We start from the raw sequence: 15,405 nt of genomic DNA, 5'->3' as shown, positions 1-15,405 counted from the left end.
GTACATTACATTTCATTTAAATAAATGCTAACATTCTCTAATATAATTATACTAGTATTTATATCATATATGTTGTATAACATTTAATGTATATGTCACACATTATATAAGATTTATCACATGCATAATTGTATAATATATTCTATTATATAATATTGTGTTATATTAAATGTTATATTATATAACACTGTAATATACACAATATGATACAATTTAACAAATATTGTGCTATATATTATAATTCTCAGGGATCTGAGAGTCTATGAGGCAACATAATGCACACACAATAGGAATATGGGCTAGTTTGCTGATCATTTAGGGCAGCAATGTATTCTAGCAGATAGAGAACCAACCTCAGAGGCAGAAAAACCTGGGTTCCCACATCTGACACATACTGTGTGACCCTGGGTGAATGATTCAACCTTTCAACATTTCAGGCAACTCTCCCCTCACAAATACAATGGAAAGACTGCTAAAAATGGAAATCCCAAAGTTAACATTGGAGTCCTGATTCTGCCACTTATTACCTGTGAAGTTGAACAAGTCACATTTACCCTGTCTGAGCCAGAGCTGCCTCACCCTTAAAATTAAGGGGTTAGAGGGGCAGCTAGGTGGCGCAGTGGATAGAACACCGGCTCTGGAGTCAGGAGTACCTGAGTTCAAATCCAGCCTCAGACACTTAACACTTACTAGCTGTGTGACCTTGGGCAAGTCACTTAACCCCAATTGCCTCACTAAAAAAAAAAAAAAAAAATTAAGGGGTTAAAGTGTCATCTAGAGCTTCTTCTAGGCAATAGATATAGAAGCCTGAGAGTCCAAATTCCCTTGAGTCCTTGGAAGAAAAAGGGAATCCAAAAATCTAAAAAAAAAAAAAAAATGGCATCTACTTAGAGTTTCCAAGGGATTGATAATGAAACTCAGGTTGATATGCAGGTTTTGGTTTGCTTTTTACTACTGATGTAAGCTTTCATAGAACTCCTTCAACATGTCGCTTTTTATGGACAGGGAAACTAACACAGGGAAGAGCTAAGGGAAGCTCAGTGCTAAGTCCCTGGCAGAATGGAGAACATTCATTAGAACTTCTGTTCTGGGCAGCTAGGTGGCACAGTGGATAAAGCACTGGCCCTGGATTCAGGAAGACCTGAGTTCAAATCCAGCCTAAGACATTTGACACTTACTAGCTGTGTGACGCTGGGCAAGTCACTTAAGGCCCATTGCCCCGCCAACAAAAACTTCTGTTCTAACCACAAGGCTGGAATGGCCCATTCAGGATAATGGCTGGCATTTCTGAGACAAGGTACCCCCCCTTTAATGACACACAGGGACAAACTCGGTCTTTAAGAGACAGGGCTATGCAAAGAGCAGCAAGTTTGTACTGCCAAGAGAATACCAGATGCTTCTCATAAAAGAGGGGATGGGATACACACACACACACACACACACACACACACACACACACACACACACATACCATGATGTCTTAAGCCCCTTGACCTTAAGACACCAGTGTAAGAATTCTAACTTTAGTCTCAATCACCTTCAGATGGTAAGGCTAGAAATGCTTTATCCTGGGCTAATCCCTCCCCTCATCTTCGTGATTCCAACTCTGACATACCACATAGGTCATACGCTTAGCCAGGGTGGCTGTTTAGGTGTGGGGATGACAGGGCTGTAATGTGGGGCAGTCCTCCAAGATCCTATTACCATCCATGAGTCACACAATTTCCTGTTAATCCAGTTCTCACTGTCTGCAGCGTCATGTTTCATACAGATCTCATCCAGTAGCATAAGGAGGAAATTAGGGGTCTAGAATGGAATAGTCTAGAAAGCCTTGGACCATGGGGGGGAACCTGAGATGCTTAAAGATGCAGTCCCTAAACAGTGTACTATGTGTACTTATTGGCCCTGAGTAGAAAAAACTTAAGCTGCTGCATGATATGTAAAACACTGAAAAATGTGAATGATATCACACATGTGACCCTGCCAACCAATTGATTGGATTTTATGAGACTACAACAGAATAGTCAAGATGAATAAGGATTGAAGAACAATGGACAGGCTAGGGATGAAGTTTTTTTTTTTTTTTTTAAAGCCACTTGGGCTTCATAATGACCGAACTAAAAGGAAATTCTACTCTGAACCAACCACAAATATTTACTGAACTATGTCCAAGAAAGGCAACTTGTGAGGCACTGAAGGAGGGTGTGTGTGTGTGTGTGTGTGTGTGTGTGTGTGTGTTTTGGAGGTGGGGGTGGGCATGGGAAAAGAGCAGGTACGTATAGAAATAGAAATGTATAAAGACATGAATCCTTCCCTCAAGGAGCTTACAACCCCCTAGGTTTAGGAGAGAAAAGGGAGGGGCTGAACAAAGATCAGTCAAGGGCATATTCAGATGTCTCAAACAACTGAGCCGCTATTGTGTAAGGAAGCTTGTAGGAATTGTTATGGCATAAAAGGAATTAGAATTCACTTTACATAAGAGGAAACCGAGGCCCATAGATAGGAGGTGACTTTTTCAAGGTCACATTACTAGTGAGCCAATAAACAAAACTTAGATTTGGACCCAGTTTTCTGACAGTAATCGAGGAGGCACAATGCTTCTTTTGGCTAAGTAGAAGACATCCTCTATAATAACTGAATACCGTTTTTCCTTAATAAAAATAAATAAATAAGTGAATGGCTGGGCGGGGGCCAGGCAGAGACTAATATATACTCCATAGGAAAAAGGATTTGGAGTGTAGTAGGGAGGGGACAGAATTGGGATAATAAACCCACCCTATTAGCTATATAATGTTTTGAGTACAGTCCTTTACCCTCTCTGGGCCTATTTCCTCATTTGTAAAACATGGTGGAGAGGATGGATGAGAGATGATCTCTAAGGTCCTTTCCAGCTTTAGATTCTATGTTTAAATGACATAAACTTAAGCCAATGAAACTCAAAGGCAAACACAACCTCCTGGAGTTATCCCAAGCATTACACATAACTGGTCTGGGGGTGTGTGAGGGGTGTGTGGGGGTGGGGGGGAAAGGAGGGGATGTTTTCTTGGAAGAGGCGGATAAGAAGGGAAAGAAAACCAGATGTTACTGGAATAAGTTGGATGTGGCCATGTCTGGAAAAACCAACTGGATGAGTTGAGAACCAAGCACAGTTGGAGGGAAGTACAGCCAAAAAGGAAAATAGCCAATATAGAAAAAAAATACAACCTAACAGGGTAAAGGAAAATGGCAGCTTTAAACTCTGATGTTACCCCTCATGAAAATTCTAATAACTTATCTTCTTTCCTTCACCCAACAGCTGGGCTGGCAATCTCAAAAAGACTATTTTTTTAAAAGTTCGCTCCAGCTAGAGAATTCCTACAAATCTCCTGGAATGAGGAACCATTCCCAGTGAAGCAGTGGCTCCAATGGGGGTGACCAGCTGGATTAGGCCCAGGACATTAAACAACCCCTGCCTCTTTTCCCCCAGCTCTGCCAATAACCTGCTCGATGATCTCTGACACTGCCACTCATCTACTCTACCCTCCCTACAGGGAGAAGCTCACAGGATTGGTGCTTGGCAGGTGGAAATCCACTGATAAAAGTGCAAAAAGCTTCAACACCCCTGAATCAGAGCAGAAGGCAGCACTTTAGGTGAACTGAGACTCCTCCTGCCAATCCCCTAGGAAAGAGGCCAAGATTCCTGACTCATTCATTGCACAAACTAAATGCTGTCTGGCCAGGAGTAAGTAAGGAGTGACCTAGAGCCCTGGGGTTGAGGAGCCACTTACTTGGGCTATTTAACTGAAAGGGCAGGTTACAATCAACCATATCAAAAATAGGAAACCTTCCTCCACTCTTAAAAGCCCCTGGTTAAATAAGGCAAATGATAAAAGGCTCCAAACCCCTCCTGTGCACTTAAGCATATTCTAGGTTGGAGTGCTTTGTACAAGTACATGTCACCCTCTTCTGTTACATTATAAATTCCTTTGAAGGCAGGAACTGTACTGGGTACACACAGAACTGGCACTTAAACATTATTGAATTTGTACTAAAATGACGGGACAGGAGGTATGATACACCTGCCTAGTCTACAGGGGGATGAGGCCCAAGTTAAACCTGGGAGCTCACCTTAGCCTTAAGGTGGGGCAAAAAAGTCCTGAGATAACAAAAGCCTAAAAATAGCAGGACCATAACCAGCTAGCATAACACAACCCATCCACAGATCTCCATCGGGCTGCCTCCACAAACACCTTCTAAATGGAGACAATGGGAAAAATTAGCCTAGAGGTAACAAGCATGACCAAGCAAATCCTTGGAAAATCCAAAGGACTAAGTTAGGTTTCTTGACTGCTGCTGGTCCCTTGGAATCAGACGGTTTAGGTTCAAATCCCAGCTCAAAGCTGTGTGACCTTGGGGAAAGTCATCTCTACTCTGTAGGCATCAATTTCCTCAACTGCAAAATGAGGGGATTGTTATACTGGGTCATTTCTGAGGTCCACACCAGCTCTAAATCGTTTCCTCCTAAGGATTCTCTGATCCCAGAACTTTTCCCACTGTTCCATGCATGTCACATCCTATTTTAGGAAGACTGAATACATTTATATCAAAGAGTAAATTCCAATCACCACATGCCTTCTTTGAGCCTATTTTTTGTTCTGATTTTAATCACTGGATTAAATGAATTCAAATCTGACTTACTACCTAATATATAGTGCCAATAGATGTGTTACACGGAAGTCTGATAACAAAGAAGAAAACCTCACAGATCCAAGGGAATAGAAAACACATTTCTAATAGGATCATCCTCAATGTTAGAAAGGACCTTAGAGGTCCTACATTTTATAGTTAAAGAAAATGAGGAACAGCCAAAAGTAGCAGGGACTTGCCCAAGGTCCTGGAACTAGAAAGTACAAGCAGGTTTTGAATTCAAGTAGTTTCCATCATTGCCTAAATACACCAAGCTGGGATTGATTCTGAGTTTGTCCTTTGTGACAGTGCAGAACTAAGAGTGCTGAAAGGAAACTTAAAGAGATTTACCTGGTCTAACCGGTTGTCTTACCACTAAAGAAGCTGAAGACAGAGAGGGTTAAATGACTTACCCAAAGTCATACAGCCAGCTAGTCTAGTTAGTGGCAAAGCCAGGGCTAGGATTCCAAGATCAGTCAGTACCTCTCCCTATGGCATCACATCACCAACTATACCACACCCTTTTGAAAAGATAAATGAAAAAAAGTGTTAACATGCAAACCGATTTTGATGATTTTAGTGACACTGAAGAAGCATGTATTGGACTGAATTCAAGGAAAAAAAGTGTTATTAAAAAGCTATAATTATGGTAATCAAGTAACTGAAAACAAAACAAAAAAGAATGAATGATCCTGATGGGACAGCTAGGTGGCACAGTGGATAGAGCACCGGCCCTGGCGTCAGGAGTACCTGAGTTCAAATCTGGTCTCAGACACTTAACACTTACTAGCTGTGTGACCCTGGGCAAGTCACTTAACCCCAATTGCCTCATTTAAAAAAAGAAGAATGAATGAATGAATGATCCTGAGACCAAATAATGGAACATGTGTCCTCTTCTGGCAGAGAATAAAGAGACCATGTAATGTAAACTGGTGCATACTTCATTGGATTCAATCTTTGTTTCCCTATTTTTCTTGAAAATATGGGAGCATTCAAACTAGGCAAAGGGTCTTTGGGGTCTTCCCTCTCCAAAGAAATCACTATGATATAAAGACAGACATAAAGGAAACATTTTCAAAGTAACTAAGGGCACATAAACAAAGTCAGGTATCTTTATTTGAGTTCCCAGGTTTATCAGCAGTTATTAAAAGTTTCTTCCCTCAGATGCTGGATTTTTCTTCAGGACTTTCAGTCAATTAGATTGGGAATAACTGATGCTTATATAGTTTTTAAGGCTTACAAAGTACTTTCACATCAGCCTCTTATCCCATCTACACAGTGACCCTGTAATGTAGGTAGTGTATTGTGTTGTTATCCCCATTTTATAGATAAGAAAACTGAGGTTCTGAGAAAGGTTTCTTAATTTACCTAAAGTCACATAGATAATTTGTGAAAGAACCAGAACTGGAAACCTCAATTACCTAATTCCCAAAGATCCTGAACAAGCTCAATTTTAAAAAGCTATTTGTCATACAAAATGTTAACTTTCAATTACGGGGCTTCTAAAAGTTCATTTCTAGCTCATGTCTAGGAAGTGAAACAGGAAAGTGAAGCTCCTTCAGTTCACCCTGAAGATGAAATTCGCAAGGGACAAGATTTGAGGAGCAATATAGTGCAATAGAAATAGCCCTGAATCAAGTCAGAGGACCTAGGTTCAAATTCAAACTATGTGGTTCACCTTGGGCAAAAATCACTTTCACATATCTTTGGGACTCAGTTTCCTGAACCGTAAAATGAAAGTTGAACCGGATGCCCCCAAAATGCTGTAAATCTATGATCCTGAGATAAAAGCCAATGAAGGGTCTACAACTACCAATGACTTTCCTATTTCCTAACAGAAGGGCAGCACAATGTAGCAGATTGAGAGGTAGCTGTGTGGTCCTGGGTATGTCATTTAACTTTCTCAATGCACCAAAGCAACACTCTTTAAGACTCTTACAGAACAATCAGCGAAGTGTGATAGTAGAGGGAGTTTCCTTTCCAGGAGGTTCAAAATACCAATAAAACTACATCTCTAGTTTAAAAACAAAAAAGTCCTACATGACATAGCAATGAGTTAAAAGAAATACCCAGGAGGTACTACACCTCCTCCCCCCAAGCAAAAAAGGAATCCTACTTAGAACTCATGACTAAAGTCAACAAATAACATTAAGAGTCAACACTGAACAATGTTAAATGCCTATGAAGAAAAATGAAATGATCCCAGCTCCTAGGCTTCGAGATATCGGGAATTCACTGCAATGTGCTTTAGCCATTTGTGTGGATCCTTTTGACCAGCCTTCAAAAACGCTGCTCAAACACAAGGAACATTATTACTAATAGAGGTTTAAAAGAGAGGTCCCATTAAAGGATTTCTTCAGTACTTACCTCTCTCTGGCACTGGGCCAATTGGGGATAAGGAAACAAAACTGAAACAGCCCCTGGTCTCAAGGAGCCTGTACACATTTGAATATATACACAAAACACAAAACAATTGGGGTGAGGAAAACACTAACTTCTGGGAGGATCAAGAAAGTTTTTCACTGGCATGAACACTTCTCTAATAATATGAAGCAATGTATTGTGCTATGTCAAATGGATGATACTACTGCTAAGTACCATGAAACAAAAAGGAATTTCAGAGTTTACTGGTTAATTATTTGATTATATTATTTAACTCTTTTACTATCAAGAAAATTGTGTCCATAAAAAGTCCTATCAGGAATCTTACTATGCTGTAGTACAATCTTGGGTTCAGTCTACTATCAGTTTTAAATATGCCTTGGTTCTTGAAGAAGGTTGCTTGCCAAATGGATTCTATTCTTTCCAAAGCTACTGTATCTAGCAACCAATATAAATTATGGAACTATGGGAAGTTTCTATATGATTATATTTATTAAGCTGTGCATTTGAATTTTTTCAGTGGATAAATAAAAGGGAATATGAACCACAACATTGCCCAAAAATGAAGAGCTACCAGATGATATCCTGGAAATGTTCTGCTTAATCTATTCATTCTAACAGGGGCAATTTTTTTTTTTTTTTAGTGAGGCAACTGGGGTCAAGTGACCTGCCCAGGGTCACAGAGCCAGCAAGTGCCAAGTGTCCGAGGCCAGATCCAAACCCAGATACTCCCGACTCCAGGGCTGGTGCTCCATCCACTGTGCCACCCAGCTGCCCCTAACAGGGGCAATTTTAACAGAGCTGGAGCCCTGCTGGAGGAAATGTTTGGAAGCCCAGCCTTCAGAGCCAATATCTGGAAGAGCAACTCCTGTGGACAAATAGGCCAGCCATCCCCACCAATTGCTAACCAACTTCTACCCACAAGGCACATCAGCCAATCTAGGCAAAGAATAGCAGGGAACTCTAAGGGAAAGGCAGAAAGCAACATGTGCCAGGCAACTGAAATCACCACAGTCTCTCCCTCCTCAGACCCTGATGGAGACAGACCAGCACCTTGAATTCAAGAGTCTTGGGAAGAGCAACTCTTACAGCTCAATAGCAAAAGCCATCCTTCTAGGGAACAAAGGCTATGGAGATAGGACCTGCAAAACTGCTCCCATACATGCTACAGATATATCTACTGAAGACCCAGAAAAGAGTCAGTCCGACTTGCTATCGAATTCCTCGGCGCTGTCAAATGGCTCAACATCAGAAACCAATGATTTTATTATAGGTGAAAATGGCATTCAAGAAGAGCTGAGATTAACATGTGCTTTGCCCCTGCTTCCTCCTAGGTAAGCTAAAGCCTGCCTGTATGAGTTGTCCCCTCCATTAGAATGGGAGCTCCTTGAGAATAGGGACAGTCTCTTTTCTATTTGTATCCCAAAGCTTAGAATGGTGTTTTGCACATAGTTAAGTCCTTAATAAATGCTTTCTTCATTCATTCAGATAGTCCTTTTGTGAACCTTTGGGAGAGAACAATGGACTTGGGAGTCAATAAGAACTTGGTTTGAGATTGACCTTTGATAGTGGTGGATGAGTCATTTAGCCTCTGAACCTCAGTTTCCCCCCATTTATATACAGAGTGGGATTAATAACAGTTGTGCTGTTAGCTTCCTGTTAGGAATGTGTTTTATAAATGTTAAAGCCCAAAGAGATACGGGCTATTAGGTCCTTGCCTGTAGACCAAACTAGTCAGTCTGTGTTTTCAGGCCAGCTCTCCTACCTCCATTGCTATTTATCTTTTAACAGCAATATGAAGTTGTCACTGAAGGAAGAAGACACACACTTAAGCTTCATTTCAGTGACTATAAGCCAAAGGACACACACATACATGTGTGTATGCATATAAATTTAAAGAGCACTTTAAAACTTTTAGTCAGGCGAGCAAGAGCTATCTGGAAATGTGGGGGGAAGGAAGAACATTTGAACACATATGAAATGTGGTTCCCTGCAACTACAGTTCCCACTGGAATGTAGCCCCAACTGACACGGCTGCTGAAATAATCACTTGTTGGAAAGAAATTTGAAAGTCTGTGTTCTTTCTCCAGCACATGGAGATCAAGTAGGGCCCACCAGATATCACCCCCTACCCCCACCTTCAGAGGTCTACTGAGAAGCTGAGAGGGATCGGTTATAAGACTTAGGGAAAAAATAACAATATCTTGGTCTGATGCCACTTAGGTCACTTACTGATTTTTAACTTAAAAAGTGAGAATAATTTCTTTTCCTTTAAAAATAAGTTTTCCCTCCCATTGACAGTATTTTAAAATTCAAACTCAACAATTAAAATTCCGTATTAAGAACCTGTTGTGGGGCAGCTAGGTGGCGCAGTGGATAAAGCACCGGCCCTGGAATCAGGAGTAACTGAGTTCAAATGCAGCCTCAGATACTTGACACTGTGTGACCCTGGGCAAGTCACTTAACCCCCATTGCCCTGCAAAAAAAAAGAGAACCTGTTGTGTATAGGCACTGGAAACAGTTTAGAGAAGATGATTTTCCGATTTTCATTCAATTCAACAAACATTTATTATGTCTCTATTCTATGTCTAGGTACTGTACAGGGTACTGGGGGTAAAAAAAAAACAAAAAACTCCATGCTTCATGGATGTAACAGGCCTGTAACGATTGGAATAACGCCACCTGCTGGATACTTACTGTAGAAGAGTTCTGCCCATGAAGGGAAGGTCTTTGAGGGCAAGACCAGGAGTCAGGAAGTGACGCGAGCTAGTGGGAGGAGGAAGGAAGAGACTGGCGCTCAGTCTCGCTTTTTTTTCCCTGGGGACGCTGGCAGAGAAGGGAGCTAAAAATGTGCTCTCCCTTTAATAGATAGAAATCTAGGCCTTTCTCTCTCTCTCTTTACCAAATTCTTATTCTCCTTAATAAATGCTTAAAAGTCTAACTCTTGCTAAAGCTTATAATTTATTGGCGACCACTCATTAGATATTTTAGACAGTTTAGCTAGAATTTTAGCCCTTAACAGGCCACTGGGAAGAACATATACACACAGATACTCTCTCTCTCTCTCTCTCTCTCTCTCACACACACACACACACACACACACACACACACACACACACACACACACACACACACGGTGCTAATCAAATGCTATGCTACATGAAAGCCGAAAGGTGAGAAAGTTGTTGTCAACTAAGAAAACCAGGAGAGATTTCATGAGGCAGCTGCATTTATAATCCAGAAAGGAAGCATTTAAGGCACTGACTGAGATACAGGAACTAGGAATACAAGACCAAAAATGAAACAATCTCTGCCTTCAAGGGGTTTATATTTTCCAGAGGAGACACAACACAAAGATAAGTGAACAGAGAGTAAATGCAAACAGGTTTCCAAGATGAAGCCTCAGGTGACCAGATTCTAGTTCTAGCTGTCAGCTCCTAGTTAGGCTTCCCGAGCTTGGACAAATCATTTGACCTCCTGTAACCTTAGTTTGGGGGAGGGGAGAGTGTTTGGTGACAGTTTTTGAAGGACTTTGAATACCAGGTCCTTCAATTTAAACTTGAATGGGTTGGCCCTATGGAGCCAGGAAAGACTGTTCAATGGAGGAGTGACATGCCCAGACCATAAGGACATCAAAATTGGTCCAGCAGCATCCTACTGCCCTAGTCAGAACAAGTGTAATGATGTAGTCATGGTGGCCTATACTAGTAAAGTAGCGGTTCTGGGACCAAAGAAGGACAGAAGAGACTGAAAAGGACTTCAGAGATTCTGGAACCCTAACATCACAAAATTTAGAGCTAGACTTGAGAAATCATTTAATACAATGTCGTCATTTTTGAGATAAAAATCACAGGATCATAGATCTAGGGATGCAAAAGACATCAAAGGTCATCCCGTCCAATCCCTTCATTTTACAGAGGGGCTAAGAGAGCAACCCAAATAGAATAATAATTATATATTTATATTTATATAAATGCTTCTGTTTTCAAAGTACTTCCACATGCTAATTTATTAGCTCATGTGATTATCACAAAAACCCTAAGAGGGAGAATGGGTAAGTATCATTATGTGGAGATAAGGACATTGAGGTTTAGGAGAGTTAAAGGGAAAGTCGTATAGTGAGTGACACAGCCCAGCCTAAAGCCTGGTCTCTCTAAACTCTCATTCCCATGCTCTTTCCACTATCCCCTATTTGGAATACAAATTCATTTATATTCCCAATGGGTAGGAATTTAAATAAAGTAAAAGGCACTCTAAACTCTGCCAAATTTGGAACTGGGAATATTCCTCAAGCTGGAGAGACTTCCAAGTGGATAATATTTCTTCCCTTTTTCTACTTTGTCTTTACCAATTCATTACTCAAAGCAAAAATTACAGGGGGGAAAATTCCTCCAAAAGCTTAACTCCAAAAGTTCCTATCCTTCCCAGGCAGACAGTCCTAGAGATCTTGGCCAGGGCAAGTCTGCTCATAGACTTTGTTTCAATAAAAGGATATTAAAAGAGCTGAGCAGGGGGTGGAATCACTGTTTTCCTAAAGCTACATTCCAACATTGAGTTGTGGGCAAGTACTACTTATAAATACAGAGTAAAACTCAGCAAGAACACTCCTTTCTTCTGTTGCTTTTCCAAACTGAGGCCCTGTAATAGTGTGGTTTATTTGCAGGATTATTTTTGTCAGAGTTCCAGGAACATGATTTTAACTGATCACATTTTATTTTGCTTTTATACTCTCAGCTGAGTGCCTTTCACCCACCTGCTCTCCAGAATATCTGATATGGGATTTCTAACTACAGTCTCTCTAAAAACTGCCACCCAGGCACCAGGGTCAGTTTCACTGATGCTAAACGAATGTCATAGGTAGACAAACCATATGATGAGGAAAAGTTTGTATTCTCTCCCCCTCCCCTTCACTAAAGAGTGTGCTCTCCAGTCACTAGATTGCACTTTTAAGCCAATGCTTTCCTCTTCATTCAGTCCCTGCATACATCAATCACTCCACTCATTCCACATCCCTACCCCCAAGCTCTAGAGGGAGACAGTCCAAGTCATCCCTCCCATTAGAAAAGCCAAACCAAGAGACAGTTTGGGTCCAAGACATTTTAAATTCTTTCCTGAATGGGGGGGGGGGAGGGGGGGAAGGGTTATGTCACCCCAACAGGCCTGGTGAAGGAGAGGCCCAGCAAGAGAGTAGAGGTTAGCAAAAGGGCTTTTTTCATATTAATCCATCGAAACTCTACAAAGGGACCAGAGCCAATTCTAAAGAGCCTTAGCCAGGTCCACTGCTGGGGCTGCTGAGACTGCCAAGGTGCCAAGAAAGCATTAAAGATTTTAACTCTGCAGTCACAAAATTCTTGGGGGGGGGGGGGAGAAGGGGGACAAGGCCTTCCCTAGAAGCTTTAGGAGACTGACTTTTATAGCTTCTTTTATGTCCTGCCACTGCACTTCCCCACCTTTACAGAGGTGAAATGATAAAAAAGCAAAAAGATGATGAGCTGAAGGTAGGGTTGGAGGGGCTAGGCAGAAGGGGCAGTAGGGAAATATTTCCCTTTGGTTCACTCCCACTCCCAACCCCTAATCCGATAGTCACTACAGGGGGCAAACTAGTCCAACTTAGAGCTTGTCCCTCTTTTCGTCCACTTAGTTTAAATAAACTAAAGGGCACTTAAATGACGCCAAATTCTTTGACTCTGGGAATACCAAGCTGGAGAGACCTCCCAGTGGAGTAGAGGGGAACAGCTAGAAGCGGGGAGGAGAAAGATACACCAGACGCTTAGAGGAACTTAAAAGGGAGAAGTTTCTTTCCCTCAAATCCACACACGCTGAAGCGAGTCCCCGTCACGTCCCACCCGCCGACGCAATCCGCCCAAGTTCCGAGTCAGGCTGGGGCAGGCACGGAGATGTTCCCTACCTATTCTCGAAGTAGGAGTGAATTAAAGACCTCACTGAACTTTTTCTTTACCAACAGCATACGCCAGAGGAACCGAGGCTTTCTTTCCTAATCCCTCCCGTAGTTCCATCTGTGGGCTCCCAAACCACGTGCGCAAAGACATGGCCCTCCAAAAAAGTGAAAGAGTGTGTGCCTGAATTTCCTGGCTGGGCGCAGCGGAGGAAAATCCATCCATGCTGTGTACGTACGTGTACACGTACACACGTATACACACACACACACACACACCTACCTAAATCACACGCGCTTCCGTGCAGACACACGCGCTCCCTCCCATTCACCCAAGTGCGCGCACACCCCCGGACTTCGTTAAGCGGACGTGGCTTCGGCGGAGGAGTTTCCCAGCAGTGAAAGAGTCTTTTTCCGGCTCTCCAGGGCAGGGTGGGGGGGGGAAAAGAAGGGCTGGAGGGGTCGGTCCGCCGCCAATCGTCCCGAAACTGGCCGGCTGCCCCGAGTAAAACGAGTCCCGGACAGGGTTAAAGCCCCAAAGCCACTGGGGGCGATTAGAAAAACCCCGGCAACCAGGAGTAAAAGAGGTATCTCTCGGTCCCCGGGAGATTGGCGGGCCTGTAGGGAAAGAATGAGAAGAGGTAGATCTATTCTTCTACCTGTTGGGGGGCAATCCCTCCCGGCCCTGGCCTTACCTTCTGTACTTGATCATGGTTGAGTTCCGTGAAGAAGTAAGCGAGCAGATGCGAAGCGATCATGTTCCAGCTGTTGCCGACAGAGCTGGTCGGATCCTGTTTTAGGGTAGAAGTGGGGTGGATGCGAAGGCGGCGTGGATCTAACTGGGAAGGGGGCTGCGCGTGAATGAGGCCGATTGTGGAGGCAGTCGAGTCTTAAGAGCTCAACCGCAACTGGACCAGAGGCAAAATACGCTTTCTGGACGCCTCAAATCGTAAGAAAGACTCGGTGCAACTTAAATGATGGAGCCGACGGATGGAAGCAGAGGGGGACGAGCAAAAAGTTTAAAATCTGACCGTCTCACCCCCCCCAGATTTGTTGTTGTTGTTTTTTTTTTTTTTTTGCCAAGTGGGTAGCGTTCACTAAACAAGTAAATTATTTCAGTAATAAGTAATGGATCGCCACCAAATAATCTCGACAAAACCCAAGCTCAAACGGAGCGCCTCTGATTTAGCAAACTGCAACACTGGCCCGTAAGAAGCACGAGTTACTCAAGGAGCAACTGATCAGATGGTGAAACTCAGGATGGGCGGTGCGACTAATTAATTCATCGAATGCAAAACTGCCGCTCTGGGCTCTCCGCGTGTCTGGATTCCCCGGTGCTTCCCGCCTCTCTTTGCTCTTCGGCTCAGCTCTCTCAGGTCCGGTGGCCGCGGCGTCTACGGAAGAGGGTTCGGGAGATCCTCTTGCTCTTGCTGGAGTTTCGCGCAACAATGTGGCTCATTGAGAGGTGAGCCCGCCCCTCGGTCTTCCTCTGACGCGCCCGCACCCTGCCCGCCGCCCATTGGCTGCCGCTGGAGGGTGTGTGTTCCCTGAGGCCGGCCGGCATCTCCACCGCAGCCAATCCCCGTCCGCGGGCTCCTGGGCCCCCTCCCTCTAGCCTAAGGCGGGCAGTCTCATGTGATGCCCCAGCGGGGGCCCCTTGCCTAGCTCTGCAGCCAGCATCCCTCTGGGATGGGAGGCGGGGAGAGGGGCAGGACACGTGGTGGGGTGTGAGTGTGTCTGTGATGGAACGTGATTGTCCATCCCAAGGGGTGAGTGAGTGAGTAAAGCTGATGGTGCGGGTGTGAAAGGCTGGTGGATTATGGGCGTAGGGCACGGGAAGTGGGGGGAGGGGTAAATGCATATTGGGTGGGTGGGTGGAGATCCCGGCTAAAGGTGAAGAAGGAGGAGTGTGGGTGACTGGAAAAGTACCCAAAGATGAGCCATCCTTGCACAATTAATTAGAGAGTCTAAGATCTTTGTAAACTGAGTCTTGCCTGTTGGAGTTGTGTGTTTATACGTGTGTGTATTACATACACATATATGCCAGCAGTTGGGAAATGGAGTTTCTTGTTTGGGGAACTGCAGGAAGACCAGAATCGGATAGCAGAGTACATGGGGGGCTATAAGGTATTAGAAAAGATGGGAAAGGTAGGAAGCCACCTTGTTGTACATTGTATTCGCGTATATACATATATATATAATTGAGAATCAAGAGAGGCAGTGTATTGTAGATAGTGGATGGAGAGATGGACTTAAAGCCAAGGAAATAAGTTCAGGTTCTGTCTCTGACACACACTATCTGTGAGTTATTTAACCTTTCCGTGCTCAAAACAACTTTCTAAAATTGTAAACTGAAGTGAAGATGGTGACCTGCAGTCATTGATTAAATTCCAGCTACTGTGCTAAGAGCTGGGGATACAGCTTTCAAGGAGATCACAAATAGGGCAGAACTTTCCTCACCT

General features: G+C 43.3%; 1 protein-coding gene across 1 annotated transcript in view; it reads right to left on the bottom strand.

Annotated features, from left to right (window-relative positions):
* The window catches only part of HK2 (hexokinase 2), a 93,701-nt gene extending 79,323 nt beyond the window's left edge, over positions 1 to 14,378 (bottom strand). Inside the window, exon 1 of the mRNA XM_043987077.1 lies at positions 13,639 to 14,378. Coding sequence (XP_043843012.1) covers positions 13,639 to 13,701 — 63 coding nt within the window. The 5' untranslated portion in view covers positions 13,702 to 14,378. The remainder of the gene's footprint in view (positions 1 to 13,638) is intronic.
* Between the last annotated feature and the right edge of the window lie 1,027 nt (positions 14,379 to 15,405).

This window comes from Dromiciops gliroides, chromosome 2, assembly GCF_019393635.1.
Source record: "Dromiciops gliroides isolate mDroGli1 chromosome 2, mDroGli1.pri, whole genome shotgun sequence".
Classification (NCBI taxonomy): domain Eukaryota; kingdom Metazoa; phylum Chordata; class Mammalia; order Microbiotheria; family Microbiotheriidae; genus Dromiciops; species Dromiciops gliroides.
The sequence above is the reverse complement of the archived record's forward strand: the minus strand, read 5'-3'. Positions and strand labels throughout refer to the sequence as shown.